The sequence below is a fragment of the Lepidochelys olivacea genome, assembly GCF_965140295.1.
Source record: "Lepidochelys olivacea isolate rLepOli2 genome assembly, chromosome: 8".
In the NCBI taxonomy this organism is placed as follows: Eukaryota; Metazoa; Chordata; order Testudines; family Cheloniidae; genus Lepidochelys; species Lepidochelys olivacea.
In genome coordinates, this window is record NC_140418.1 from 105,187,087 (window position 1) to 105,214,107 (window position 27,021).

A 27,021-nucleotide genomic window follows, 5' to 3' on the forward strand; every position below is an offset into this window, starting at 1 on the left:
AGTCTATTCTGTTCTATATAGGTTCTTATGGCATGCTCACCAGCATGGTATCTGACAATCAGAGAGTGACAGAATTAAGTGAAACATTAATCTGTTAACGTGTGGTAGCAAAACAGCACTTTGAGCATCATCCCTTGGTGACCTGTCGTATATTATTTTATTGTAGAATATAAACCCGCTAGCCATAAATACCTCCACTCCAGGACGTAGTGTGATAATACAACGTGGTGCTGCACTCCCTACCCTCCATATCTGCTTTATGGCTATCTGTTCAATTAACGTCATTACCAGTGCTGGAGAGGCCTGGCACATCTCTCCTCAAACAGTCACTCCAGAATGGCGGTGGCGGATCGCAATGTCTGATAAATCTGTTGTTGCAGATGTAGAGTGCAAACTCCTCTTGGGGGCATGCCCGCAAACTAGGAGACCCAGTGGAGTTCTGTTGTCTACCAGGGTTATGATAATAATCAATAGTTGTATTGCACCTGTCATCTGTTAGTTATTCTCAAAGCACTTTAGAAATGTTAACTGAGTCTCTCAATACCCTGTGTGAGGTCAGTAGGTATTATTTATGTTTTATCAATGGACAAAACGAAGACACAGTGACTTTCACTTGCCTAAAGCTCCAGTGGATAGTAAGTTAGTGGTGAAGCCGGGAATAGCTGGGAGTTCTGGATCCGGCTTCTTTGTTTTAACCACTAGACCCACTTCCTCTCTCTTCTATAGCAAAAGGCTTGAATGAAGGAGCTTGAATCAGTAAGTGATATTTTGCTGGTGGCTTTTTCTGGTGCCAGGAAGCCCTCAGAGAGGACATTGGGTTTGTGGAGCTCAGTAGAATCCCTTTCCGCTCTCTGTAAGTATAACTGAAACTAGGTATTTTTTATTAATTAATTGATTGGCTAACTTGGATTCATTTAACACTAAAAAGGTTGTAGGAACTTTACGGACAAAGAGGAGCATAAGATTCCTACCCTAAAGAGCTTAACATTACCATTTAAAATGTCTTATCTTTTAAATCAAGTGAGCACCATAGATAATAAAGAGGCTGGAGAAACCTGGGGCAACAGCCACCCAAATCTATTAGTTATTTATCTAAAGGGCCCCTTTAAAGTTTTTTTCTATGGCTAAGCCCCTCCAACATGAAAAAGAGTTCTGCAGTGCTTCCATTGTTTGGTACAAGAAGGGGGGGTGTCCTGCAGAAAGAAGGCAACACCCCCCTACCACCACACTTAGGCAGTGGAGGTCCATAGTGCCAAGGGTCCCTGACCATGACCACCCTGTATAGCTTCATTCCAGGCGTCTAAGAGCTCCACAGGGTTCTTACTGACCTCAAGTCCAATCTTTGGAGCTCCGGTGGGTGGGGACAGAAAGGGCCAGCTGGCAGTGACCAGTGGTGACATTAATCCTCAAGACCAGTTCCTAGATACCTCCCTATTACCGACAAAGCCAAACCAGTACTCACTGCTGCTGCTGCCCGTGAAATGCCGCCAGCTTCCGGATGCCTCCAGGAGAAAGAGGTCACAATGCAGATAATCTAGAAAATCAAAGGGATGACGGAGGCAGGTGGTAATACAAACACAGCACATTGCGGGTTATGAAAAATATTCAGGGAATTAGCGATGTGCCTGATTCCATGCTGCAAATGAATGGTGCATCAGGATCAGGGCTGGGCAAGAAGGGCATTTAACAACTATCCCCTTATGGTGGGGATTTGTCCACTTCATCAAGGAGTGGGGAATGTCCAGCTTGTCTGCTCACAAAGGTCAGAGAGGAACACAAGGCACAAGAAGAGGGAAAAGATGAAAACACAAGGGGAAAACGGTCAGAAAAATGAAAAATATATATTTTTTATCTTTAAAACATGGTAAATCAGGAAAAGTAAGACGGCTGGCCAGCGGTTGTTCCAGCCCTAATCTGATCTGAGTCTGGATTATATTGTTATGTAGTGAAAAACCAGTTGCTTTTGTGAATGACACCGGTGCTTGGATTAGTGTGACAGATCTGGAGTCTGAAATCCTCTCTACAGGCACAAAATAGGTATGACATAAATCATGGCCTTGCAGGCTAGCCAGTGTGAGAGTCCTGTTATGTCAAGACCCCTATAAGGGAAAGAGAGCAGTTCAGTCTCTGGTCCAGTTCATTCCTTGGCTTCTCTGCTGCAGCTGTCCAGAAAGGGGCTCAGTAAACTGTGCAAATGTCTGATGTTACAAATTCAGCATTCTGGTCTAACTGGGAGGCCGAAGCCCTCACTAGTTACCAAAGTTACTGGTGCTTTTACAGCAGACAAGTGTGGTGGGCAAAATGAGACCATCCACTTGGCTTGCAGATGAGGGAAAGTTTGTAGCTATACTTTGTTCTTTAGTCCAAAAATCCCTTGTGGAAGCTGAACTGCACCCAGGGCTGGAGGGAGTGATTTGTAGTTTAGCGAAGCCTAGGAACTGGTATAATGGATCAGACCAAAGGAATAGCTTGTCCGGTTTCCTGTCCCTGACAGTGGCGAGCACCAGATGCAAGTGCAGGAACTCAGGAATGAACAATTGTTGAATAGCTTGGCCACAGGGGAAGTTTCTTTTAGACCCTCCTAATTTAGCAGTTGGTTTATGCCCTGAAGCATGAGGATTTTTAATCCCTTACAGAATGTTTCATCCCATCTACTGTAACTGCAGATGTTCTCATTCTTCACCAGAGATGTCCAATCCTTTTTAAAATTCTGCTAAGCGCTTGGCCTCAGTGGTATCTTGTGGCAGAGAGTTCCACATGGTAATTGTGCATCATGTAAAACATTTTCTGTAATCCATTCTCAGTTTGCTGCCTTGAAATTTACTCGTTCTCTAAATATTAGAAGGGATGAAGTTGAGTGCCTGATTACTAAGAGTGAATGTGGTAGCTGGCTAGAAGTATTTAAAGGGTGTAAACCCCTGCGAGAGAGAGAGGAATTATTTAAATTGGTGCAAGGCAGTACGACTAGGATTAAATGAATAAATTTAAAATATAATTGAGTGCTGGGAGATCAGTTAGGTTATTGAGCAGTCTTTCAAGGTAACTGGTGGAGCATCATCACTAAACGTTAGACAGGACAAAGCACTGGAGCATGGACCCCTGGGAAGAATCCGGCATTGGAGGATCTAAGAGGTTCCTTTTCTAGAGCTTGATTCTCTTTTTACACTGGTTTTACATCAGTTTCACTATATTGACTTGAGTGGCATTATTCCCAATTTACAATAATAGTGTAAGGGAAAGAAAAATCAGAATCCTAACTTCAGGGTGGCCCAAATTGTAGTAGAGAGAAAAGACCTCAGTATATATCCCCAGTTAAAAAGTAAAACACAACACGATTCACCATCATAGTTAGAATTTACTGGCCATGTCAGCAGAGAGGCCAAAGCCTGAGCGGGCCACGGAAGCTGAATTTCCTCTTGCTCCAGGGATGCTCTGCTGCGGTCAGGGGTGAAGCAGTTTTACTACTGGCTTTTAAAAAAAACTGATTTCTATCTAGGGACAAATTCTGCTTTAGGTCAAGTAGCTCTCTAGACTTCAGTGGAGTTACTCTCTGCGTCAATGGGAGCAGGACTGGGCCTAGCTCTATAGGAGCTAAGCTAAATGCAACCCACTCAGAGTAAGTCTCCCAGGCGCTCAGCCATCTCAAGAGCTGAGCCTCCTTAATCCCCAGTGGGGGTTTCACAGGGAATCAACCCGACTCTAACCCAAATTCTGCACCTTCCTCAACTTCTGCGTGAGAGAAGCAGGGTCCCTGGGCTGGACTGGGGAGCTCAGCATATTCCCAACGCTCACTCCCTCCTCTGCAACATGCTGTAACTTGTGATACCCCTGTAAGGCCAGCTGGAGGTTCTTGCTGTCCCTCTTGGGCCATGTTCCTTAATGCTACCGGTCTTGAAGGTCCAGGCAGGCTCTCTGCCTGCTTATAGCCTTGGCTGTCACTGCCCCTCGAACAGGGGATGGGACAGGGCGCTGGTGCTAAAGGCTCCTTGTCAGTTGGACTTCAACTGTGGCTCTTGAAGCCCACTAGGAAAAGAAATTGGCGGGCGGGGGGTCAGGCTCCCTCCCCGGAATGGGGATGTGGGGAAGTGCTGAGGGCAGGGTTCCATCTAAAGGCAGCTGAGGTGGAGTGTGAGCCCAGGTGGGGAGGCAGGTGCTGAGGGTCGAGGCCTGGAGTCGGGGAGCAGTAAGCCTGAACAGTACACTCTGTGCGGGGGCCACAAATAGGTCCCTAAATCTGTGGCCTGATTCAGGATTTTAGGCAGCCACACTTGCAAACTTTGGCCCTTAGTTTACAAGCTGGGCCACGGCCTCAAAGAAGCTCCAATGGATGTCCAGCCACATACTCATTCCCTGGCGCCCCTTCACCCGTGTCCACTGACCAGCCTCGTCCGGGGGGGTGGGGAGGGATCTGACTCTGCTAGCCGGACAGGGGTTTGCAAAGGCAGCCTAGACATCTCGGCTGGGAGATGAAGGTAGCCAAATGGAGATGAGAAATGAGGGAGGGTAAATAATCTTTGGAACAACTCCCCTAGGAGTGTGGTGGATACGCCACCACTTAAAATCAATGTGGCTACGCAGGGAAGTACACGTTAAGCATGCGTTCGCAGGATCAGGGCCTAGGTGTGTGTGCATACACGCTATGTGCAGATCTGTGCCCAGAGGCTTGGCCATAGGCATGTAAGAAATACAACCAAATGCTAATGAAATAACAGACTATTGATAAAGACCTGAAGTTAGGTGAGCCGGGGACACCCACAAACTATGAAGCAAATCAGCCCGTGGGTGGGGTGCAGGGAGGGGGACTGATTTATTGTGGGGGCTGAGGAGGATTTGGCTCTGGAGGGAGTGTAGAGACCCTCCCTTTCCTTTTGAAGCTATTTCCCTGTATTATCCTGTGGCACTGTCTCCTGGGGGTAAGTTTGTTGCTCTGCACGTAGAACAGATTAATACATCCCAGGGGTTTAATAGTGAATTAATTTCCCACAGTACCACAATATACTACATTACCCCCCCTGAGCTGCTAGTGGGGGGGTCTTATGCCCCACTCCCAGTCATGGGTCTCCCCTTCCCCCCAGGATCTCCCCCTGCCTCCTCTCTTGTTTTCAGTCCCCCTTCCCTACCCCTTTTCTTCCCACTCCCCTGCCCCCCTTCTGCCCCAGGGTCTCCCCCTATGGGTCTCTCCCTGCATTCTCTCCCCTTTCAGGCCCCCTTCCCCAGCCTCCCCACTCCCCTCTGATCCCCTGTGTCTTGCCTGCCCCCCTGAGGGTCCCCCCCTGCCTCCTCTCCCCCTTTGGCTCCCCTTTTCCCCTGTCCCCCTCAGGAATTGGATCTTCCCCCCGCCTCACCCCAGTCTCCCCTGCCCCCCTTGATCCCCTGGGTCTCGCCTGCCCCCCCATCCCCTCCTCAGGAATCGGATCCCCCTTCGGTCCCCCCACTTCCTTGCCCCCCTCTGATTCCCTGGGTCTCGCCTGCCCTCCCCGGGTCCCCCCCGCCTCCTCTCCCCCTTCGGCTCCCCCTCAGGAATCGGATCTTCCCCTCTGCCTCACCCCGGTCTCCCCTGCACCCCTCTGATCCCCTGGGCCTCGCCTGCCCCCCCTGGTCCCCCCTCAGGAATCGGATCCCTCCGGTCCCCCCACTCCCCTGCCCCCCTCTGATCCCCTGAGTCTCGCCTGCCCCCCCCGTCTCCCCCTCAGGAATCGGATCCCCCCCGGGTTCCCCCGGTCCCCTGCCCCCCTGCCCCCCTCTGATCCCCTGGGTCTCGCCTGCCCCCCCGTCCCCCCCTCAGGAATCGGATCCCCCCCCGGGTTCCCCCACTCCCCTGCCCCCCTCTGATCCCCTGGGTCCCGTCTGCCCCCCCGTCTCCCCCTCAGGAATCGGATCTCCCCCCCCCGGTCTCCCCACTCCCCTGCCCCCCTCTGATCCCCTGAGTCTCGCCTGCCCCTCTGTCCCCCCCTCAGGAATCGGATCCCCCCGGTCCCCCCACTCCCCTGCCCCCCTCTGATCCCCTGAGTCTCGCCTGCCCCCCCCGTCTCCCCCTCAGGAATCGGATCCCCCCCGGGTTCCCCCGGTCCCCTGCCCCCCTGCCCCCCTCTGATCCCCTGGGTCTCGCCTGCCCCCCCGTCCCCCCCTCAGGAATCGGATCCCCCCCCGGGTTCCCCCACTCCCCTGCCCCCCTGCCCCCCTCTGATCCCCTGGGTCCTGTCTGCCCCCCCGTCTCCCCCTCAGGAATCGGATCTCCCCCCCCCGGTCTCCCCACTCCCCTGCCCCCCTCTGATCCCCTGAGTCTCGCCTGCCCCTCTGTCCCCCCCTCAGGAATCGGATCCCCCCGGTCCCCCCACTCCCCTGCCCCCCTCTGATCCCCTGAGTCTCGCCTGCCCCCCCTATCTCCCCCTCAGGAATCGGATCCACCCCGGGTTCCCCCGGTCCCCTGCCCCCCTCTGATCCCCTGAGTCTCGCCTGCCCCCCCGTCTCCCCCTCAGGAATCGGATCCCCCCCGGGTTCCCCCGGTCCCCTGCCCCCCTCTGATCCCCTGAGTCTCGCCTGCCCCTCTGTCCCCCCTCAGGAATCGGATCCCCCCGGTCCCCCCACTCCCCTGCCCCCCTCTGATCCCCTGGGTCCCGCCTGCCCCCCCCGTCTCCCCCTCAGGAATCGGATCCCCCCCCCCCGGTCTCCCCACTCCCCTGCCCCCCTCTGATCCCCTGAGTCTCGCCTGCCCCTCTGTCCCCCCTCAGGAATCGGATCCCCCCCCGGGTCCCCCCACTCCCCTGCCCCCCTCTGATCCCCTGGGTCCCGCCTGCCCCCCCCGTCTCCCCCTCAGGAATCGGATCCCCCCCCCGGTTCCCCCACTCCCCTGCCCCCCTCTGATCCCCTGGGTCCCGCCTGCCCCCCCCGTCTCCCCCTCAGGAATCGGATCCCCCCCCCGGTTCCCCCACTCCCCTGCCCCCCTGCCCCCCTCTGATCCCCTGGGTCCCGCCTGCCCCCCCCGTCTCCCCCTCAGGAATCGGATCCCCCCCCGGTTCCCCCAGCTCCCCGCCGCCGCGCCCCCCCGCCCGGGGGTCCCCCGCCGCCCGGCCCGCCCCAGTCTCCTCCCCCGGCCCGCTCCCGCCCGCCTCTCCTCCCTCTGCCGGCTCAGTCGGTCGCAGCCATGGCGGAGGGAGGCGAGGGCGACGGGCTGCTCCGGCCGCCGCTCCCCGCCGGGGCGCCGGGGCCCAAGCGCCTGTGCTCGCGGGCCGGGCCGGCGGCGGCGGCGGGGGGGGTCGGGGCGGCGCCGCCCCGCCTGGGGGGCCCGGGGGCCGGCGGCGGGGAGCCGGGCGGCGGCGGCGGGGCGCTGGCCGGCGGGGGCCCGGCCCTGGCGGGGCCGCGGGGCGGCGGGGGCCCGGCGCTGCTGCTGCTGCTGCAGCCCGAGTCGCTGCTGGACGCGGCGGCCAAGCGGGTGGCGGCCAGCTGGGCCTTCGAGCGGGTGGAGGGCCGCTTCCAGCGCATCCCCGAGCCCGTGCAGCGCCGCATCGTCTACTGGAGCTTCCCCCGCAGCGAGCGCCAGATCTGCATGTACTCCAGCTTCCAGCCCGGCCCGGGGGGCGCCGCGCCCGGCCCCGACGACAGCCCCGCGCCCGCCGCCGCCGCCGCCCCGCCCGCCGACGGGCTGCCCTTCCGCCGCGGCGCCCGCCTGCTCGACACCGGCGCCGTGGACAACGTGCTGCAAGTGGGTGAGTGCCCGGCCCGGCCCGGCCCGGCCCGGCTGCCCCCTGCTCTCCTTCCCCCCCCTCCCCCTGCTCTCCTTCCCCCCTCGTCTCCCCTGCCTTCCCTCTCTCCCTGCTTCCCTCAGCTCTCCTGCCTTCCTCTCCTTCCCCCTGCCCTTCCCCTCTCCCTGCTTCCCTCAGCTCTCCTGCCTTCCCCCTGCCCTTCCCCTCCGCCCTTCCCCTCTCCCTGTTTCCTTCAGCTTTCCTCCCCCCTCGTCTCCCCCTTCCCCCTCTCCCTGTTTCCCTCAACTTTCCTCCCCCCTCATCTCCTCGCCCTCCTCTCCCCCCCTCCCCTCCCCCTGCTCTCCTTCCCCCCTCGTCTCCCCTGCCTTCCCTCTCTCCCTGCTTCCCTCAGCTCTCCTGCCTTCCTCTCCTTCCCCCTGCCCTTCCCCTCTCCCTGCTTCCCTCAGCTCTCCTGCCTTCCTCCTGCCCTTCCCCTCCGCCCTTCCCTCTCTCCCTGCTTCCCTCAGCTCTCCTGCCTTCCTCTCCTTCCCCCTGCCCTTCCCCTCTCCCTGCTTCCCTCAGCTCTCCTGCCTTCCTCCTGCCCTTCCCCTCTCCCTGCTTCCCTCAGCTCTCCTGCCTTCCTCTCCTTCCCCTCCGCCCTTCCCTCTCTCCCTGCTTCCCTCAGCTCTCCTGCCTTCCTCTCCTTCCCCCTGCCCTTCCCCTCTCCCTGTTTCCCTCAGCTCTCCTGCCTTCCTCGCCTTCCCCTCCGCCCTTCCCCTCTCCCTGCTTCCCTCAGCTCTCCTGCCTTCCTCTCCTTCCCCTCCGCCCTTCCCCTCTCCCTGCTTCCCTCAGCTCTCCTGCCTTCCTCTCCTTCCCCCTGCCCTTCCCCTCTCCCTGCTTCCCTCAGCTCTCCTGCCTTCCTCTCCTTCCCTGCTGCCCTTCCCCTCTCCCTGTTTCCTTCAGCTTTCCTCCCCCCTCGTCTCCCCCTTCCCCCTCTCCCTGTTTCCCTCAACTTTCCTCCCCCCTCATCTCCTCGCCCTCCTCTCCCCCCCTGCCCTTCCCCTCTCCCTGCTTCCCTCAGCTCTCCTGCCTTCCTCTCCTTCCCCCTGCCCTTCCTCTCTCCCTGCTTCCCTCAGCTCTCCTGCCTTCCTCTCCTTCCCCCTGCCCTTCCCCTCTCCCTGCTTCCCTCAGCTCTCCTGCCTTCCTCTCCTTCCCCCTGCCCTTCCCCTCTCCCTGCTTCCCTCAGCTCTCCTGCCTTCCTCTCCTTCCCCCTGCCCTTCCCCTCTCCCTGCTTCCCTCAGCTCTCCTGCCTTCCTCTCCTTCCCCTCCGCCCTTCCCCTCTCCCTGTTTCCTTCAGCTTTCCTCCCACCTCATCTCCCCTGCCCTCCTCTCCTTCCCCCTGCCCTTCCCCTTTCCCTCAGCTTTCCTCCCCCCTCGTCTCCCCCTTCCCCCTCTCCCTGTTTCCCTCAACTTTCCTCCCCCCTCGTCTCCCCGCCCTCCTCTCCTCCCCCCTGCCCTTCTCCTCTCCCTGCTTCCTTCAGCTTTCTCCTCCCTCATCTCCCCTGCCCCCCATCCCTTTACCTCTCCCGGCTCCCCCCCCCAGCTTTCCTCCCCCCCTTGTCTCTCCTGCCCTCCTCCCCTTCCCCCCATTCCTTCCTCCTTCTCTTCTTCCTTTCCCTCATCCCTTCCCTCCCCCTGCTCCCCCCAGCTTTCCTTCCCCCCTTCTCCCCTGTCCTCCTCTCCTCCCCATGCCTTCCTCCTCCTCTTTCTCCTTCACCCCATCCCTTCCCCTCTCCCTGCTTCCCTTCTCTACCCCCAGCTTTTCTTCCCCCTGTCCTCCTCCCCTTCCCCTGTCCTCTTCCCCTCTCCCTGCTTCCCCTTTCCACCCCCAGCTTTCCTGCCCCCCTCTTTTCCCCTGTCCTCCTTCCCCCTGGCTCCCCCTTCTCTTGTCTTTCCTTCTCCCTCAGCCCAGTAGCCCCCATCTCCTTCCCCCTTCCTTTCCCTTCTCTGTTCTGTCTCCTAACCCCCTCTCATTTCCTTCTCTCCCATCCCTCATCGCTCCCTGTTGCACCTTCGTCTCTCCCCTCTGCCTCCGCCATGTCCCCAACCCTCCTTTCCTTTGCCTCTCCCCCACCGCTCTCCTTTCCTTCTCCCTGCATTCTTCTCTTCCCTCCCCGTGCCCTCTTCCCTGAGCCTTCCCTCTGGCATCTCTTCATTCCTCTCTTTTTCCCATCCTCCCTTCATCCCCCTTCCTTTCCCGTCTTCTTCCCTCTCCCTTTATTTCTGTTTATTCCCCTCTTCCCCATCTGCTCTTCCTTCCCCCTTTCCTCTCTTCCCCCCTTCTCTTCCCCTCCACTCTCCCCATATTCCTCTTTTCATTCCCCTTTCCTCTCCCTGCCCCCTTCCTTGTTTCCTCTCCCCTTCCTTGTGATCGCTGACCCCATTATTGTTATAGGAGATCTGGCTCCCCTGAAGTTTTTTTTTTGCAAATATTTCAGCCTTTTGTCTGGCAGATTTCTTGTTTGACAGTAAAATCTCCCCCTTCCCCCTCCCTCCGCTGCCCTGGATCTTCCCTGTACGCAGTAATCCCATTGGATCCTTCCCAGACTGTTTTTGAAATGGGGAGGGCTAATTGCTTTCCCATTTTCCCTTGCATATGACTTGGGAATGGGGTGTGTGAGCTTGTCAAAGACTGCAGCTGCCTGAATCTGGTTCAATCGATTCCTTTGAAAATTGGAAAACAGAGTGACTCCCAAACCGAATGTCTTTTCCAGGCAGCACCTCCCTTGAAATGTACCTTACCCCACCACAACACCTTAGTGCTAGCTGTGCATCCAAGGGCTGGACTGACAATAATAACTACAGGTGAAAAATGAGAAACCTACACACAGCCCTGGTGACGGGGGTACTTCTGTTTGCACCAATACCTGGTCACATTGGGTTTATAAATACCCTGTGTTTCACTAAATTCTCTTCATCATTTTGCCTTTTGTGTGTGTGTGTGCGTGTTTTTCACTTTTTCTTGAAAAAGGAGAGAAGATTTTCGACTCCTCTTCCCCCTTCCAAGTCTTGTTAATCTCATTAAATCTATAAATACAGCAAATCAGATTCATTCCATGGGTTGGGAGGCAGAAAATAAAATGAATTGTTTGGTGCTGACAAGTTGGGTGGACAATTAGGAGTCTATAGAGTATTGTGTGTAGGGTGTGTATGAGATTTGCAGGGTGTATAGAAGAGAATTTTTTACAATCAGTAACAAACGGAACATGGAAAAATTTGCCATTGTTTTTGATTGTTAGTAGAAGGCTTTTTTAATTAAGGGGTTTGTGAGGGGACTTGTAGTGAATTGGAAATGTATTTGCCCCATCAGAAATCTGCTTGGACACATGTAGGTACTTAAAGAGAAGCAAATTATAGTGTTTTACATTAAATAATTTGCTTCTGATTATTATTGAAAGTGATTGGAATGAGCGTTCCCATTAAAACAGGATTGTGCTGCTATTTGGTTTGCTAATGTAAATTAGTCTGGAATGGAGAGAAAGTTTGGGTTTTAGGAATGATTAGTCCTGCAGAGTTTATTTTTGAGTATTGTGTCCTCTGAATGGAAAGGGGGCTGTATAAATAATTACATTGCAGAACAGTTTACATGCAAAAGAGCTTGATCAAAACATTTTCCTGTTCTGACAGAAAATTTTTATTTTACCTTCTAAGCTATTTAGTTTAAAAAAAATAACAGAAGATAATGTTTTTAAAGACTATTTGATTATACCTTTTTTTGTCAATACATGTTTTCTGCAGGCTGCTTTGAGATGGTTAGCTTGCTTAAAATAATTTGAAACTGCAAGGCAAACGTATTTTATATGGAAGGAAGTGGTTCAGAAGGATCTTAAAATTAGAAAAATGATTTAGTATGGGAAATGTTTTATTAAACTGCCTATGGATCAAATCAATAGCGGATGTGGGAATAGATTACTTAGGAATATGAATATGAGGGCTTGAAAATCAGGACTGATTTTGTATGTTTTTTTTTTTTTTAAGGATGATTTTTCACTCATACCAGTTTGGAAGTAGGTATGGGGAGTTAATGTACATTATGTAAATGATTACTGTGAACTGTGGGGTGAGTATCTGGGAGACAAAACAGTATGATAGCACTGAAAAAGCTATTCGAATTTTGCAAGTCAAAGTTCCCAGTCCTCTTTAGATTTCCCCTAATCTGTTGTACCAGTGGTTGAAGCCTATAAGAAGATAGGGATGCTTCTGTCTCTACCATTTCATATCCCTTGGTGAGATGAGATTAGAGATCCCATCCACTAGTTTCTGAATCCTAAATTTTTAGGTCAGATTCTGTGTTTTGGAAATATTTGCTGCATAATTGGGCATGATTTAAAAAAAAAAAAAGACTATTATTGTAGGATGGGAACAAGAAGGTTTTTTTTGTTTTTGTGGAAACACGTACCATGCACATAGAGGGTAACTTTTCTTCAAATGGAAATGAGGAGATGGTGTGGAATTTAACAATTTCACTGCTTTTTCTTTTTGTCTAAAAGTTTGCCATTTCTAGATAAAATTATAACAGGCTCACACTTTGATGGGATGAAAGACTGCTAGTTTAGAGGGGCTGGAATAGTTCCACAGTAACAATCCTTTACAGAGCTGAGCCAAAAGAAGATTTAAATAAAACAAAATGCTTTGAAAGGCTGTGTGTTTGTCATACAGATGGTAGGCATAGCGAAAAAACAAAACAGAATGTTTTCTGCTAACTTTCCACGTCAATTCTGATAATGCTACTTAAAGTTGTGGTGACCTGACCCACACAGATGTAATGGGTTGTGAGTCCCATTAAGATCGGAATTATGATGCTGGCTTGTATGGGCACCATTCTATTTAAAGAACTTGGTTTTCTTGATTGTTACCAGTATTAAATCAGAATGATTGTTTGCCTCAAATGATCTCTTTCATGGACAACTATAAATCACATTGTTGTTAATAAAAAACAGATGTTTACATGGTTGAATTTTGGACCTGCCTTCTCAGACCTGCCAAAATAGTACGAATGTGCAGTTCCATCTTTTTGTGATTGAAACATGTTTTTGAAATTATAAAAATACAAAAAAACTAAATAAACTTTCCCATTTGAAAACTGCAGACGATGTAATGTGGAGAAGATTATAATAATCTGGACAAATGGTTTTGGTCTGCAACCCTTTTGTGCCTGCAAATCTGTCAGGTTTGAGTGATGTGTATGCTACATTATGAATTAATAATTCCTTCATGCTTAGTAAAACTTAAACGAGGCTTAAACCATGATCTCACTGGAGTCATTAAATTGATTTTCTTTTGTAAAGAAAGATCTTGGAAGTTGAACACAAGCATCTTTGTCTTTCTAAAAACTGCTGAATTATTATGTGCACAGATCCCGTCTTTGTGTGTGTGTGTGGTGTTGTTGTTTTTTTAGACAAATGACAAAAGCATGCAGGAAAGGAATGCAGAAATGCTGGGCTTAATGTAAAGCACTGCATGCTGGGACATCTAAAAGATACAAAACCTTTAACGGTGGAAGTTAATTTTTAACAAGTGCATTCACATAAATATTTATGGATAAAAGTTTTACACCCTACTTTTTTAGGTTGGTGGAGAGAAAAGACCTTCAGTAGATTTTGATAGCAGACTATTACCCATTGTAACAAATGCATGTTCCTAGTCTGCATTTCCTAATTTAGTATAATATAGTTTGTCCTTGAGTTGTCATGTTTAGTTCTGAGTATGCAAATATCTGTGGCAATTTTAGGTGAGTCTTTTTTTTATTGCTTTTATGATTGCAGCAAGGAAAGGCACATTTTATATTGTAACCATAAACACCAAGCTTTGCGTTATTCTCTGCATGATAACATAACATGTGAAAACCTGGATGGCAATGCATTATGTGTACTGCATATTTCTTCTGCAGAGTAGGCACTCTAAGAGATAAGCCTGTGTACAGTAGGGTAGTGGTATGCAGTCCAACCATTGGTACATAAGCAGAATTTACTTTTGCTGTTAGTGACAATGAAGCATGGTTTAAAAGTGCACTGAATCTGTAAACATAGAGAGTGAGCAAGTTTTTAGATCTGTTTATAATTTTGAATACCGGGAGTATGCAATCAGGCAGCAGCAGAGGATCCCCCCACTTCAAAAAAAAAAAAAAAAAAAGGGCAAATACACAACAGTACTGTGTTAAATGTAAACTGCTAAAAAAAGAAGGGGGGGTAAAAGAAAAAAAAGATTTGACAAGGTAAGGAAACTGTTTCTGGGCTTATTTCATTAAATTAAGATGGTTAAAAGCGACATTTTTCTTCTGCATAGTGAAGTTTCAAAGCTGTTTGAAGCCAATATTCAGTTGTGAACTTTTGAAAGAACCACCGTAACATTTTGTTCAGAGTTATGAACATTTCAGAGTTACGAACAACCTCCATTCCCAAGCGAGGTTCTGCTGTACTTGAACAAACTCTGATATGGCCAGCCCTTGTCAGCCTGTGGCCAGGCTTGTTGTGCAGTAGGAGCGTATGTTGGTAGAACTACATCGCTCTGGAAGAAACCACTTCAATAATTTTTAATTAAAACTTTTGGGGGAGGGGGCATCAGATGTCTGTTTTAATTTAAGCATGAGGATTTTGATAACAATTCAAAAGCCTTTTTGAAGATGAAAACAATAGTAAAATGCCTCATTTTTAACTTTACTGAAACCAGTTTTTAAAATTTCTTCTAGATTCAAAAGGAAAATAAGCATTTGGATTCTGCCGCACTTAACGTCTGAGTTAAGCCTAAAGTTTATGTACAATGATTTTTCTTTTTAAAATGTAAACTTCACAGATGTACTGCTGTTCAAAGGTCTAAATATTCTGTGTGGAGTCATTTTTACTGTGTTTACTTTATGCCTAAATATGATCAAGTATTTGCTTTAAGCATCAGTCATTCTCCTCCTGGAAGCAGGTTTGGGATTGGCAGTTGTGTGGGTGTGATAGAAAGCAGAATGAAGAGGATTTCTTAAAAGATATTACCTCCCTCACCTCATCTCCCTAATATTCTGGGACTAACATGGCCACAACAACACTGCAAATGGAGTTTAAGGAATTTTCTCAGCTCAAAACCTTATGTATCGTATTAGAATGACACTGATTAAAGCAGTTTAGGTTTTTTTCTTCTAGGGAATCTTTATTTTTGTTTTGTAATAGTTGTTTCACAAAGTGCTCCTAACTTATTAATTAAACAGAATTTTTTATTTTTACAGTTGGATTAGTTTATCTTAACCACGTCATATTAAAGTAACCCTTGTAGTCTACTTTTATGTGGCATGAGGGAAGTGGGGGCAGCCATGATGGAAGCAGTTATACACTTTTAATACATACCCTCCTCTTTCCATGTCTAATAATTAGTTCTGAACATTTAAAATGAAATAATCAAGGTACATTAAACTTTGCATCACTCCGTAATAAAGAGAACAGATTAGATATTTCTCCAGCATGTTTTTGAGTATATTATATAACTTTGTATCTGTGACGCTAAAACTAGAGGGAGCATGATTGTTGATAGGAGAAAGAAGGCAAGTTCAACTTTGAAAACTGGAATTTTACTTCAGCAGCTTTATTGACTTTTGAGTCCTTTTCAGATATATGAACAGATTTTTCTCAAGTAGGGTGAGATTTTTGGCTTAGAGTCAATTACTTGCTGGAAAGGTGGTACTAGTAGGAAGGGGTTAGGAAGACCTTGGAAAATAATGCACAATAACTTAAATATTTGGCCTTGGCTTTAGAATCTGAGTGGTGCTTCTTTAGAGAGAACTGAATTACATAGAACAGGTTCTAGTTCTGTAATCTAAAGAATGTGATATCTGGTTTGAGTAGCCAATAAGGTTTTGTATTTTAACTTGGATAATGTATTTTTTTAATGCTTAGAACAGGTGAGACAGGAGCATTTTTCATTTGCAAAGTGCAGTTAGTTTACAATAGGCTTTTATTTTGGTCACATAAGAAATCATTTAGGAAATATTTAACTAATCTAAAATTCCGGTAAAAGAAGGCATAGGGCCCTGTTTGTTGTGTATTCTGGAGCTTTGTATGAGGCAATGTATTTTGCTATTATTTAAGATTTTGATGAGAGAGATCCTTCATTCATCACTTTTAGCCCAAGTTAGAATTTTACGGAAACTTTAAAAAAAAAAAGTTAAATTTAATATTTTGATAAGTGGCATAACTTTGTAAGGTAAGGTTGTACTTTTAATTAGGTAACTTTGTGCTCTGAATTAGCCCTTCATATGTATGCGATTTTCATTTTCTCTGGAGACTCTAGTGGAGATTTTTTTATGTATTGGAGTAAAAGGTATATTGGGTTCATATGTATTTAAAATAAAACCTATAAGCCTAAGTCTGTAATTTTGGAGAGAAATGTGAGGATAGGAGAAAGACAGCGGGTTTGTTGAGCTTATTTAATTAATGCATTTCTTTCTTTCCCCATCCCACTAGTAGGAAGCCTGTCACACTGGGGCCTTAATTAGATTCTCACTTTAGTTAGCAGCAAAAAAGAAAATGAATTGCATAGTTAATATGTTGTGTTATGCTTAATTTTAGGGATTTTGCTTCTAGGTGTCATTTACAGCTCTATGTTTAGCTGGAATGCAATTTTCCCCTCATCTGCCCACTTCATGTAAGATTAGAATAGCTGGTATTGTGAAGGAGGTGGATAGTGATTTCAGAAGGAACAGTACTTCATGTGTGTTTTTTGACCAGCCTTGTCACAGGGTGGCCAGGATTAGAAATGATAATCAAGAGACAGAGATTTTGTTGTAGTGCAGCAATGAGCATGTTACTAAATACTGGAGCACTGGACTGAAAGGGTGGTTTTCGTCTGGAAACCTATATGAAGTTGCTGATCTTTTTCCTATGGGGGTAGGGCTCAGATTTCTGTGCATCTGACGCCTCTCTGAGTAATGGAAAGAAGTCATGGTATTCTGAACTTACCTAAGAGTTTCTGTAGAATAGAATATATTTTTCTCTCGTTGGCTTCATATGATGCTTGATCCTTCACCACTGAATGTAATGGAATTTTTTCCATTGACTTGAATTGGAGCAGGGTCAAGCCTGTGTTCCCCTGGTATTCAGAGTGAAGCCTCACTGTTTCCTCAGTAGTGACAGGGCTTGGAAAATGTACCTGATGCCTACTAGCCACAATACTGAGTCTGATAAGGAAGATTCTCTTGTTAGGTGGGCGGAGAACCAGTGAGATCTGTTGGGAAGGTGCTGGGATTCCTACCAGGGCGCATTCTGTGGACCCTGCTTTGGGGGCTTGCCTTGTGTAATTCTCTAGGTACTAGATGATAAATTTGAAGCTGGGCGGGCTTCCGCTTCCACACACTGTCCCCAGAGTACTGGAATGAACACATCCTCTCTTGCCCCTATTTTGAGTCCCCCTGGACTGAGTGGTGGAAGCGTATAGTAGTTTTCCTTGATGCCATAAGGATATACCACTTCTTTGTTCTCCTCCCAATCATCTAGTTGTTGCAATGGAGAGAGGCAACCTGTATCTGTCCTGCCCTACTCCTTGCCTTTTTTTTCAGGGTGGTTCTCCATGAATAACTTACATCTGCCTGTTTTGTTTCCTAGCTTTCTCAAACATCAACATCAGTAGAAAGTGATCTGTTTCCTGTCAGGTTCACAGCTGTCTCCTACAGGGTTTTGAATAGAAGGTATGAAAGTGACCAATCTTGTCAGTTGCACTGTGCTGATATTTGGGAAAATTATGGGCAGGCACAGAGGCATTCAAACGACCTGTCTGCAGATTCAGAAAAACAGCACTGAATCAATTCACATGCACAGTCTTGTCTTCACAGTCCTAAGGGTTAGAAATATAGGCCCTGATCTTGTGACTTGTTGCATACACATAATAAATTTCAGAAGTGGGGCCATAATCTCCTTTTTAAAAAAACCCCCCAAAACAACCGCATAGATTCTGCAGGAACTGATGGCTTAACGCTCCCCCAGCACTACGTTCACCAGAGGCGAAAAGTAAAGAGGATTTTTTTCTTGAGCCCAATAATGCTCCAAGAGCAAGTTTTTATTTTTCATCATTTTTTTTTAAATCCCAAAGTTTAAATATAAATCCAATATAAATGACATTTGGCTGACTTCTACTGTGCACATGATTTATTAACTATTGAGGATTTACCTGAGGGAGGTCAGGTTTGCCACCCCCCCTTACAATTTACTAATGTTTCATTTTAAAGTTATTCATTTTTGTCTTAACTTGTAAGCTTAGGAGTTAAAACAGGATTTTGGTTTGCTCTTATTAAAGTGGTTGAATTAATTTGCTGCTTTCATAAAATCTTGAGCTATTACTTGTAGTTTTCAAAGACTTTCTTGTAACTTCTATAGCGCATGTGCATATTACATATTTTTGATTTTCTTGAATCGTTATGAAAAGTCAGGTTTTAGAAAAGAGCACTTGAAAATACTAAATACTGGATTTGTTAACAGAGTAAGTTCTTAATGCTGTGATACTAGTCCATCTTTAGATGACACCTCCTCTCCTTGATTTGAAGGGGAAGTATTCCCTTATGCAGTCAAGATTCAAAGACTTCTGAACCTTCACTAGTACATGATTACCCAGCTAATCACTGTTCAGAACAACACAACCTCAGTCTCTTGTTGACATGCCATATCTCCAGTTGCCTTGCTCCTTTAACACACATGCTGTGTAATCAGCAGCTCAGTTACTCAGTGCAATTAGTTATTCACTGTTTAAGTCCTTACTCATTTACTCATGCTCAGTTATTCGTTTTATCTGTGTCTCCAGTGTGTGTCACCGGCTAGCCCCAAAATGAAAGTGGGCCACTCTTGAATTCTCATAATGACGTAGGATTTATACAGCTTCTTATTATAACTTGTACAGTCCCTATTGTGCAGTAGGTGCACAATGAACTGCTGGTACACTTTATTTAAAGCCTAAATGTTGATGATTAGTGAGAGTATCCATCCTTATTTGCATTTCTAAGGTGACAATCACTTTAGTAGCCTCGTGCCATTGTGTGATTTTAACAATACAAGTCCCCCGATAAAGACAAATGTTGCATCAAATGGAATTGCATCATACAAAACAATAGATTCTTTAAATAAAACTCCCTTTGACAAATTACAGCTGTTTAAATACAGGAGCTACAAAATAATTTATAGGTTAAGAAAAAACACATAAGACTTTTTCATCTACTGGTTTTTCCCCCTTTGGCAAAGCCAATTTTATTTATTTCACTAACAATTAATTGATCCTAGAGGATCTGAAATCTCTCTGAGGAAAGATTGGAACTATCTTACAAATGCTTTTTTGTTGTTGTCTTTTTTCATCCTTTTTTCAAATGAGTGGGTGTTATTGTTTCTAATATGCTAAAATCTGTTTGCTAGCATTTTCCTTGCATTTCTCAACGTAAACTAGAAATCAAAGCTAAATAAATTGCATGGATTTGTACCTCTGCTACAGATTTTTCCCCTCATTGAAGTCTGAGCAGCTGTCTTAATCCACACGCAGCTGATGACATCCACAGATGAGTTTTCTGCGATTAAAGGGAGAAATAATGCCCCAGTGTGCTGAATGGGGGGAACCGGGGATAGGAGCTGCAAGTGAATGCTTTATTACGCCTAGATTCTTGCGTGGATAAATAAGTAAGCAATAGAATCGGGAGTCACCGTGTATGAACTGACTGGCTGCTTGTACACTTGTGTTCAAATCTTAATTTCTCTCTAAATGTTTTACATGAGATGTCCTTTGTCACTGGGTGGAAAGCTGTTCTGCCAGTGAGATTCTCAGTCATACCTTTTCCAGAGTGGCTGCTCCCGGCTTCACGCAAGCGGGACACTGTGGAGGTCCAACCCTTTTATTTTATTTAGTTGGGTTGAAATATGTATAGCTCTCCCAATAGTGCACACTGAAATGGCTTGTTCAACATTTCCTGGGTATTTTTTCAGTGTACCTGGGTAACATCCAGATGCGAAGCAGTGCGGGGAAAAAAATCCCCACGTCTTATCGTTGTGGTACCATTATATTTGCATGCTATTGCTTTGGCTGTTGTGGGTTCAATAACATAAAACGATATCTGACCTTTTACTTACAAGTAATAGGTTAAACCATTTTTAAAGGCAGTGTTGCAGTCAAAGGAGCTGTTTCACGTGGTTGATAGGCTGTGAAACTGTTCAATGGACTTTGGTTTCAGAGACAATATCCATTTAAATTAATCTTTGTCAGATACATGCCACCGCAGACCATTCAAATTCCATTCACTTTGCTGATCTCATAACAAAAAAGCACCTTACGCTAGTTCTTTTATCATAAAATTAGCCTTTGTGTGTGTGTCCTGGTAACTGGGGTGGCATTAAATCTTGTTGAAAAGGCTCTGTTATAGGAGGATTCAGTTTCTATTAACAAGGCAGACTTTTTCTCTGAGCATTTTTTTTTTAAAGTGCTGAAGATGGATTAAAAAGAATGCAAACAGATGGACAGATTTGGTTGTTGTTGTTGGCAACCACCTAAGCAGCCATTTTGAGCAATGCTGATTCAGGGGTACAGACAGTGCAGTGATGAGCGTTGTATAAATACCCTAGGTAGATTTTTCTCCCCCTAGTAACTGAAGCCACAATTAATTATAAAGAATTGAGGAGCTTATTGCTTCTAGAGAGGTATTCTGTTGAGTGCAATAGACAACCAAGAAGTGGCTGAATATCTCCTCAACTTTCCTAACTCACACCACATATGTGGATGGCTTGACTTTTTCCAGATGTATAACTCAGATGTGTGGAAGGGAAATATCTTGAACTTGATTTGGCATAACAGTTTTATTAAATTGCTTTAATCCCTTTTGTATCATGACAAAGCAGGTACAGTAAAACCTGCCTTAGTGTCCACCTCTGAAGAGAGACTACCTGTGATCTGTGACCACCAACCATATTTTCTTACTCCCTTCAGAGCTGGGCGCCCAGCCAGCAGCTACTGCTCTCTGCTGTGCATTCAGAGCAGGGGGGCCGGAGAGTGACAGCTGCTGGCTAGGCACCCAAATAGGATGGCAGTGCCGCTGCCAGCAGCAGTAGAGAAGTAAAAGTGGCACAATATGGCATTACCACCCTTACTTCTCCTCTGCTGTTGGCTGCGGCAACGCTGCCTTCTTAGCTGGGCGCTCGGCCAGTAGCCGCTGCTCTCCGGCCTCCCAGCTCTGAAGGCAGCAAACCTTTGAAGAGAGACCACCTCTTACAAGCCAACTCTTTTGCTAACTCCCATGAGTGGTTGCTTTTGTCAGGTTTTATTGTATTACTTGGTCCTTCAAGTATAAATGGGGACAGCTTTCCTTCTTTTTTTTTCCATCGTAAGTGTTTAATTTTGAGGGACATGGTGGCCTTTGGTGGGTATATTCTGGGGTTGGCAGGAGACGTACTGTAACCTTAATGGCTTTGATTACTCATTGTCTAATATAACGGAGAAGAATGGTTGCAAAAGAGTGGTCTCCCCTGGCATGAATCCCGTTTCTCCCACTAGTTTCTCCCACTGTATTCTATATGCAGGCCACAATCTGGTCCTGGACTGAATGATGTTGTAGGAACTGTCTATCAGTGTCTGGACAGGCTGATTTTAGGATCAGAATCAGTGGTCTTGTTTTTCAGTAGGAAATGTAGTGCTAGAACAACATACTTGCCTTGGGCAGAGAGAACTTTGCAAGGAACGTTGTTCACCGATCCAAACAAATAATCCTCTCCAGGCTGGAGGGTGCGGGCTATTGAGTTTCGGCTAGGGAGCGTCCATGACTTGTTTTGGGGTATTGTGCTGTAGCAATAACCCCTAGTACTAAAGGCCGTGTGGCTTAGTTAGGAACACAGTGCTATAGTGCAGTGCTAGAACAACCTATTCATTGCCCTTTATAAAGAGGGCTTGGTTTTGAATGTGTAATAGATGGGGCTCATCCAGGGAAATAGGAAGCAGTCCATCTCCCTGAAATTCTTGGGGCTGGCGCTCAGCTCCTCTCCACATCAGGTTCTCCATCTCCGATGCGCAGCATGGAGAGCCAGCTTGAATGAGGGAGTTGATCAAGGATTCATTTTCCATACTCCCTTCTGTCTTCAGATTTGGACCAATGGTTTGGGATTTTCAAAGTGGGAAGTAGCCTTGATTGTGTCTGTCCCAGGATGGCTGTCAGGCCAGTCTTACTAATAGCTAAATGTGATTTTTATATTTGTGCTGCCAGTTCTCAGCAGGGGGCTTTAGACCAATGCTCTTCTGTTAAATTTCAGCATTTCCTGTGGTTTTGGAAAAAAATATTCCTGCCTGTCTTCCAATGAATCTCTTAGTTGCAGATGTTTGATGTGAAATCTCAACTGTTCTAGAGATGAGTACAATTAAGAATTTAATTTGGGATTTAAAACCAGCAAAATAAATATATATATTTGCATCTAATTATACATCGTGGCTGAAAGTTACTGTAAAATAACAGATGTAAGATTTTTTTTTTAAAGAAAAGGTTAGGTAAACATTTTATGTTTTCCTCTTATTTTGTTCCCTGAGGTTACTGGATCCTGAGCTCAGAGTAGTGTTCTAATTTTAATTATTTTTGTCTGAGGAGTATCTTCCCTTCACTGTGTCTGTCATGAAGTCATTCTGTTTAGGTTGATACATAAATCACTGGCCAACAATATTACATATTTGAACTTCTTGCCAAAATAGGTAGTCTGGCCTGGAAATTAGAAAATTGTGCCTTAAATTCTTCTCTGAAATTTCATTACATTGAGTTGGAAGGTCATTGAGGTCAGCTGTGATCTCTGAAGACTTTAATCAAGAGAGACTGTAGAGACCGTGCATAGGAACAGGTTAATTGTGTCTGAAGTTACTTGATGCTAGAGATGACCTGTACTTTGCTGCTCAAGTTCATGGTAAGGATGAGTGAGGGTGTTGCATGTGTGTTGTGTTGGGAGGTTTTGTATTGATTTGTTCAGGCTGCGAATGAGGGGTGTTTGCTGCAGTTGGGGGCTACGTATGATAGGGATTATCATGTGTGGTGTGCTGTGTGTTGAGTTGTGGCAGGGGCTGCCATGCTGGGCGATTTTGTGAACATTTGTGTGGGTGGTAAAGGAGGAGTGGTTGTATTGATTTGTGTGTGTGAGGGTTGTGCTTGGGGATTTTGTGTTGTGGAATTCGTAAAGTCAAAATGGTGGAAAACTTAAAACTACTTGTTCCCCGAAGGTGGTGCACAGAGCTGTCCCTGGGCTGGAGGTACATAAACCCGTGGAGCTGTCACTCCCACCTTCTCTGGTCACTGCCACATTCCTACCACCCACCGCAGGACCTTTGGACTCCAACCTCCATCTGGTCCTCACGGCCGCTAGGAATGAGGGTGGGCTAAGAGTTGTGTTGATTTGTCTGTGGGTCATAGAACCATGGAAATGTAGGGCTGTAAGGGACCTCGAGTGGTCATCTAGGCCAACTCTGGACTGTGGTGGGACCAAGTAAATCTAGACCATCCCTGAGAGGTGTTTGTGCAACCTGTTCTTAAAAACCTCTGATGATGGGGATTCCACAACCTCCCTTGGAAGCCTGTTCCAGAGTTTAACTATCCTTATAGTAAGAAAGTTTTTCCTAATACCCAACCTAAATCTCCCTTGCTGCAATTATGCCCCTTACTTCTTATCCTGCCTTCAAGGGACATGGAGAACAATTGATCCCCGTCCTCGTCGCATCTTTGAAGACTGTTATCGGGACTAAACATGCCCAGTGGTTTTCTTTTTAACCTTTCCTCATAGGTCAGGTTTTCTAAACCTTTGATCATTTTTGTTTCCCTCCTCTGGACTCTCTCCCAACTTGTCCACGTGTTTCCTGAAGTGCGGTGGCCCCAGAATTGGACACAGTATTTCACCTGACGGTTCACCAGTGCTGAGTAGAGCAGGACAGTTACCTTCTGTGTCTTACATACGAGACTCCTCTTAATACACCCTAGAATGATATTAGCCTTTTTCACAACTGCATCACAATGTTGACTTATATTCAGTGTGTGAGCCACTATAACCCTCAGATCCTTTTCAACAGTACAACAGTACATCTAGCCAGTTATTCCCCATTTTGTAATAGTCCATTTGAATTTTTCCTTCCTAAGTGTAGTACTTTGCACTTATCTTTATTGAATTTCTTCTTGTTGAATTCAGACCAATTCCCTAATTTATCAAGGTCCTTTTGCATTCTACTCCTGACCTCCAAAGTCATTCACAGATTTTATAAGCATGTTCTCTACTCTTTTAGTCAAGTCATTAGTGAAAATATTGACTAGTACCAGACCCAGGACTGATCCGATCCTTGCATGAATCCATTAGATATGCCCTCCCAGGTTGACAGCAAACTACAGTATTGATAACTACTCTTTGAGTACGGTCTTTCAACCAATTTTATACCCACATTATAATAACTTCATATAGACCATATTTCTGTAGTTTCCTTATGAGAATGTCATGTGGGACTGTGTCCAAAGCCTGACTAAAATCAAGATGTGTCAAATCTACTGCTTCCCCCTCTCCACTAGACCAGTAGCTCTGTAAAAGAAAGAAATTAGGTTGGTTTGGTATGATTTGTTCTTGACAAGTCTATGCTGGGTATTCCTTATAACCCTCTTATCATCTAGATGCTTACAAATGGATTAATCATTTCAGTATCTTTCCAGGTATGAAAGCTAGGCTGACTGGTCTATAATTCCTCGCGTCTCTTTATTCCCATTTTTAAAGATAGGTATTATGTTTGCCCTTCTCCAGTCCTCTGGCACCTCACCCAACCTCCATGAGTTCTTAAAGACAATAGCTAATGGTTCAGAGATTGCTTCATTAGTTCCTTTAGATACCGTAGGAGAAATTTCATCAGGCCCTGCTGACCTGAATACATCTAACTTATCTAAATGTTGTTTTACCTGTTCTTTCCCTATTTTGGCTTATGTTTCTTCCCCCTTGTTGTTAATATTAATTGCCTTGAGTATCTGGCCATCATTAACCTTTTAATTGAAGCAAAATTGGGATTAAACGCTCACCCTTCTTGATGTCACCAGTTATTAGCTCTTCTTCCCTGCTAAGTAGAGGACTTACACTTTCCTTCATCTTTCTCTTGCTCTGAATGTATTTAAAGAACTCTTCTTATTGCCTTTTATAGCCCTTTCTAGGCGTAGCTCATTTTGTGCCTTGGCCTTTCTGATTTTGTCCCTACATACTTGTGCTATTCTTTTGTATTCATCCTTCGTAATTTGTCCATGTTTCCAGTTTTGGTAGGATTCTGTTTTGATTTTCAGGTAATTAAAGAGCTCCTGATTAGCCTCTTACTATTCTTCCTCTATTTGCTTTGCGTTGGGGTACTTTGCCGTTGTGTGTTTAATATTGTCTCCTTGAGAGACTTCTAGATCTCCTTAGATTTTCTTCCTAGGAAATATTACTCTGTTTCTCTCAGTTTTTGTTTTTTTGAAGTCTGTTGTCCTTATTTTGCTGCTCTCTCTCCTTCCTTTCCTTAGAGTCTTTAAGTTTATAATTTCAGTATCATGTTCCCCCAAATTGCCTTGCACCTTTGGATTTGCTACCAGTTCTCCCTGTTGGTCAGAATCAGGTGTAAAATGGCTGTCCCCTTAGTTACTTCCTCCATTTTCTGAAACCAAAAAGGCGAAGGAACTGAATGGGGTAGGGTGAAATGTGAGGAAAAGCCAAGTGCCTTCTCTATTCCGTAGTGAGCTGAGATATAACAGACAGCGAGGCTGTATCTTGACATGTCCAAAGGCGCTTGTAGTTTTTGAAGAAATTGAGAAACGATTGGTTGTGCCACATAACTGCGTGTGGTTGAGAACATGGCTGTCTAACACACTGTTAGCTGTCCCTTTTGTTGTATGCTCCTACTCACCTGTTTTAGACTAGGAAAAACACCTGTTCGCGGCCAGGAGCATCACCAATGAATGCAGCTGAACAGGATTTAGTTGCAAACATAGCCAAGGACAAAGTGCATGCAGCAGATTTTCAGAAACTGGTGAAAACAGTCTTTTTAGCCCCATCTTCTGAGGCGGCTGTGTTTGTAGCTAAACCCCATTCGGCACCAGTTCAGTGGCATCCACTGCTAGGAGTATTTATTTTTTGGATTGTAGGCAAAGCTAAAAGCGACTGGAAGAAAACATAGGTAGAAAATGTCAGGACACATTCCTGCTTCCTGCAGCTCGAGGGTCTGAAGTCCATGGAATTTTCCTGTGTGAAGGGCATGCAGGAGTAGCCTCTGACTTTCGAGACGAGCTTTATTGGGAATTGGTGTTAGCAGCGATTCGTCATTTGGAATGCTACAGAACGTCATGTCTTGTCGCCCCCCAGCCCCATTGTTGGAATAATGCTGAACACTTGTTTCTTGTAGTGCATAACAAGTGTATAGGTTGCGTTGCATTGCATTTAGGCCATGATTCAGCAAAGCACTCGTGCACACCCTTCACATTCACCATGTGGGTAGTCCTGTTGGCTTCAGTGAGGCTATTTCCAGGCACAAGTGCTTTGTTGAACCTGGGACTCGCTCAGGAATGACTTACAGTGGCTCTCGTACCCACAATATTGAAATGGGCATCCCTTTTAAGGCATGTTGCAAAAGCTAAAAGAAAAGGAGGACTTGTGGCACCTTAGAGACTAACACATTTATTTATTTATCCGATGAAGTGAGCTGTAGCTCACGAAAGCTCATGCTCAAATAAATTGGTTAGTCTGTAGGGTGCCACAAGTCCTCCTTTTCTTTTTGCGAATACAGACTAACACGGCTGCTACTCTGAAACCTGCCATTATAAAAGCTGTCGTGCTAGCTGTGAGAGAAGAATAGGGCTAATTATGGAAAGCCCAGTGGAAGCTGGGGCACTTTGCTGATGGCTGTGTATTGTTGTATGCTCATAGGTACAAAGGGTCATTGAGATCTTTACTTTGGCCCCAATCCTGCCAAGGCTTCCCAACTTGCTTCATTTTACTCATGTGAGCAGTCAGTCCCCTTGAACTCAATGGAACTACTCACATGACTGTATAAGGGCTTGACTACACTTGCAAGTTACAGTGCACTAAAGCAGCCCCGGGCGCATTAGCTCACTCCCCATCCACACGGGCAAGGCACGTAGAGCGCTCTGACTCCGGCTACAGCGCTGCTGGTCTCCACCTCGGCGAGTGGGATAACGTTTGCTGCGCCCCTGCTGGAGTGCCACGGCACCAGTGTGAACGAGGTGTTGCATTACTGTGCTCTGATCAGCCTCCGGAAACGTCCCATAATCCCCTTCAGTCAAGTGGCCACTCTTGTCATTGTTTTTAAATTG

General features: G+C 46.6%; 1 protein-coding gene across 1 annotated transcript in view; it reads left to right on the forward strand.

Moving 5' to 3' along the window:
- Window positions 1-7,129: 7,129 nt before the first annotated feature.
- The window catches only part of ZSWIM5 (zinc finger SWIM-type containing 5), a 157,525-nt gene continuing 137,633 nt past the window's right edge, over window positions 7,130-27,021 (forward strand). Inside the window, exon 1 of the mRNA XM_084637496.1 lies at window positions 7,130-7,706. Within this exon, the coding sequence (XP_084493622.1) occupies window positions 7,145-7,706 (562 nt within the window). The 5' untranslated portion in view covers window positions 7,130-7,144. The remainder of the gene's footprint in view (window positions 7,707-27,021) is intronic.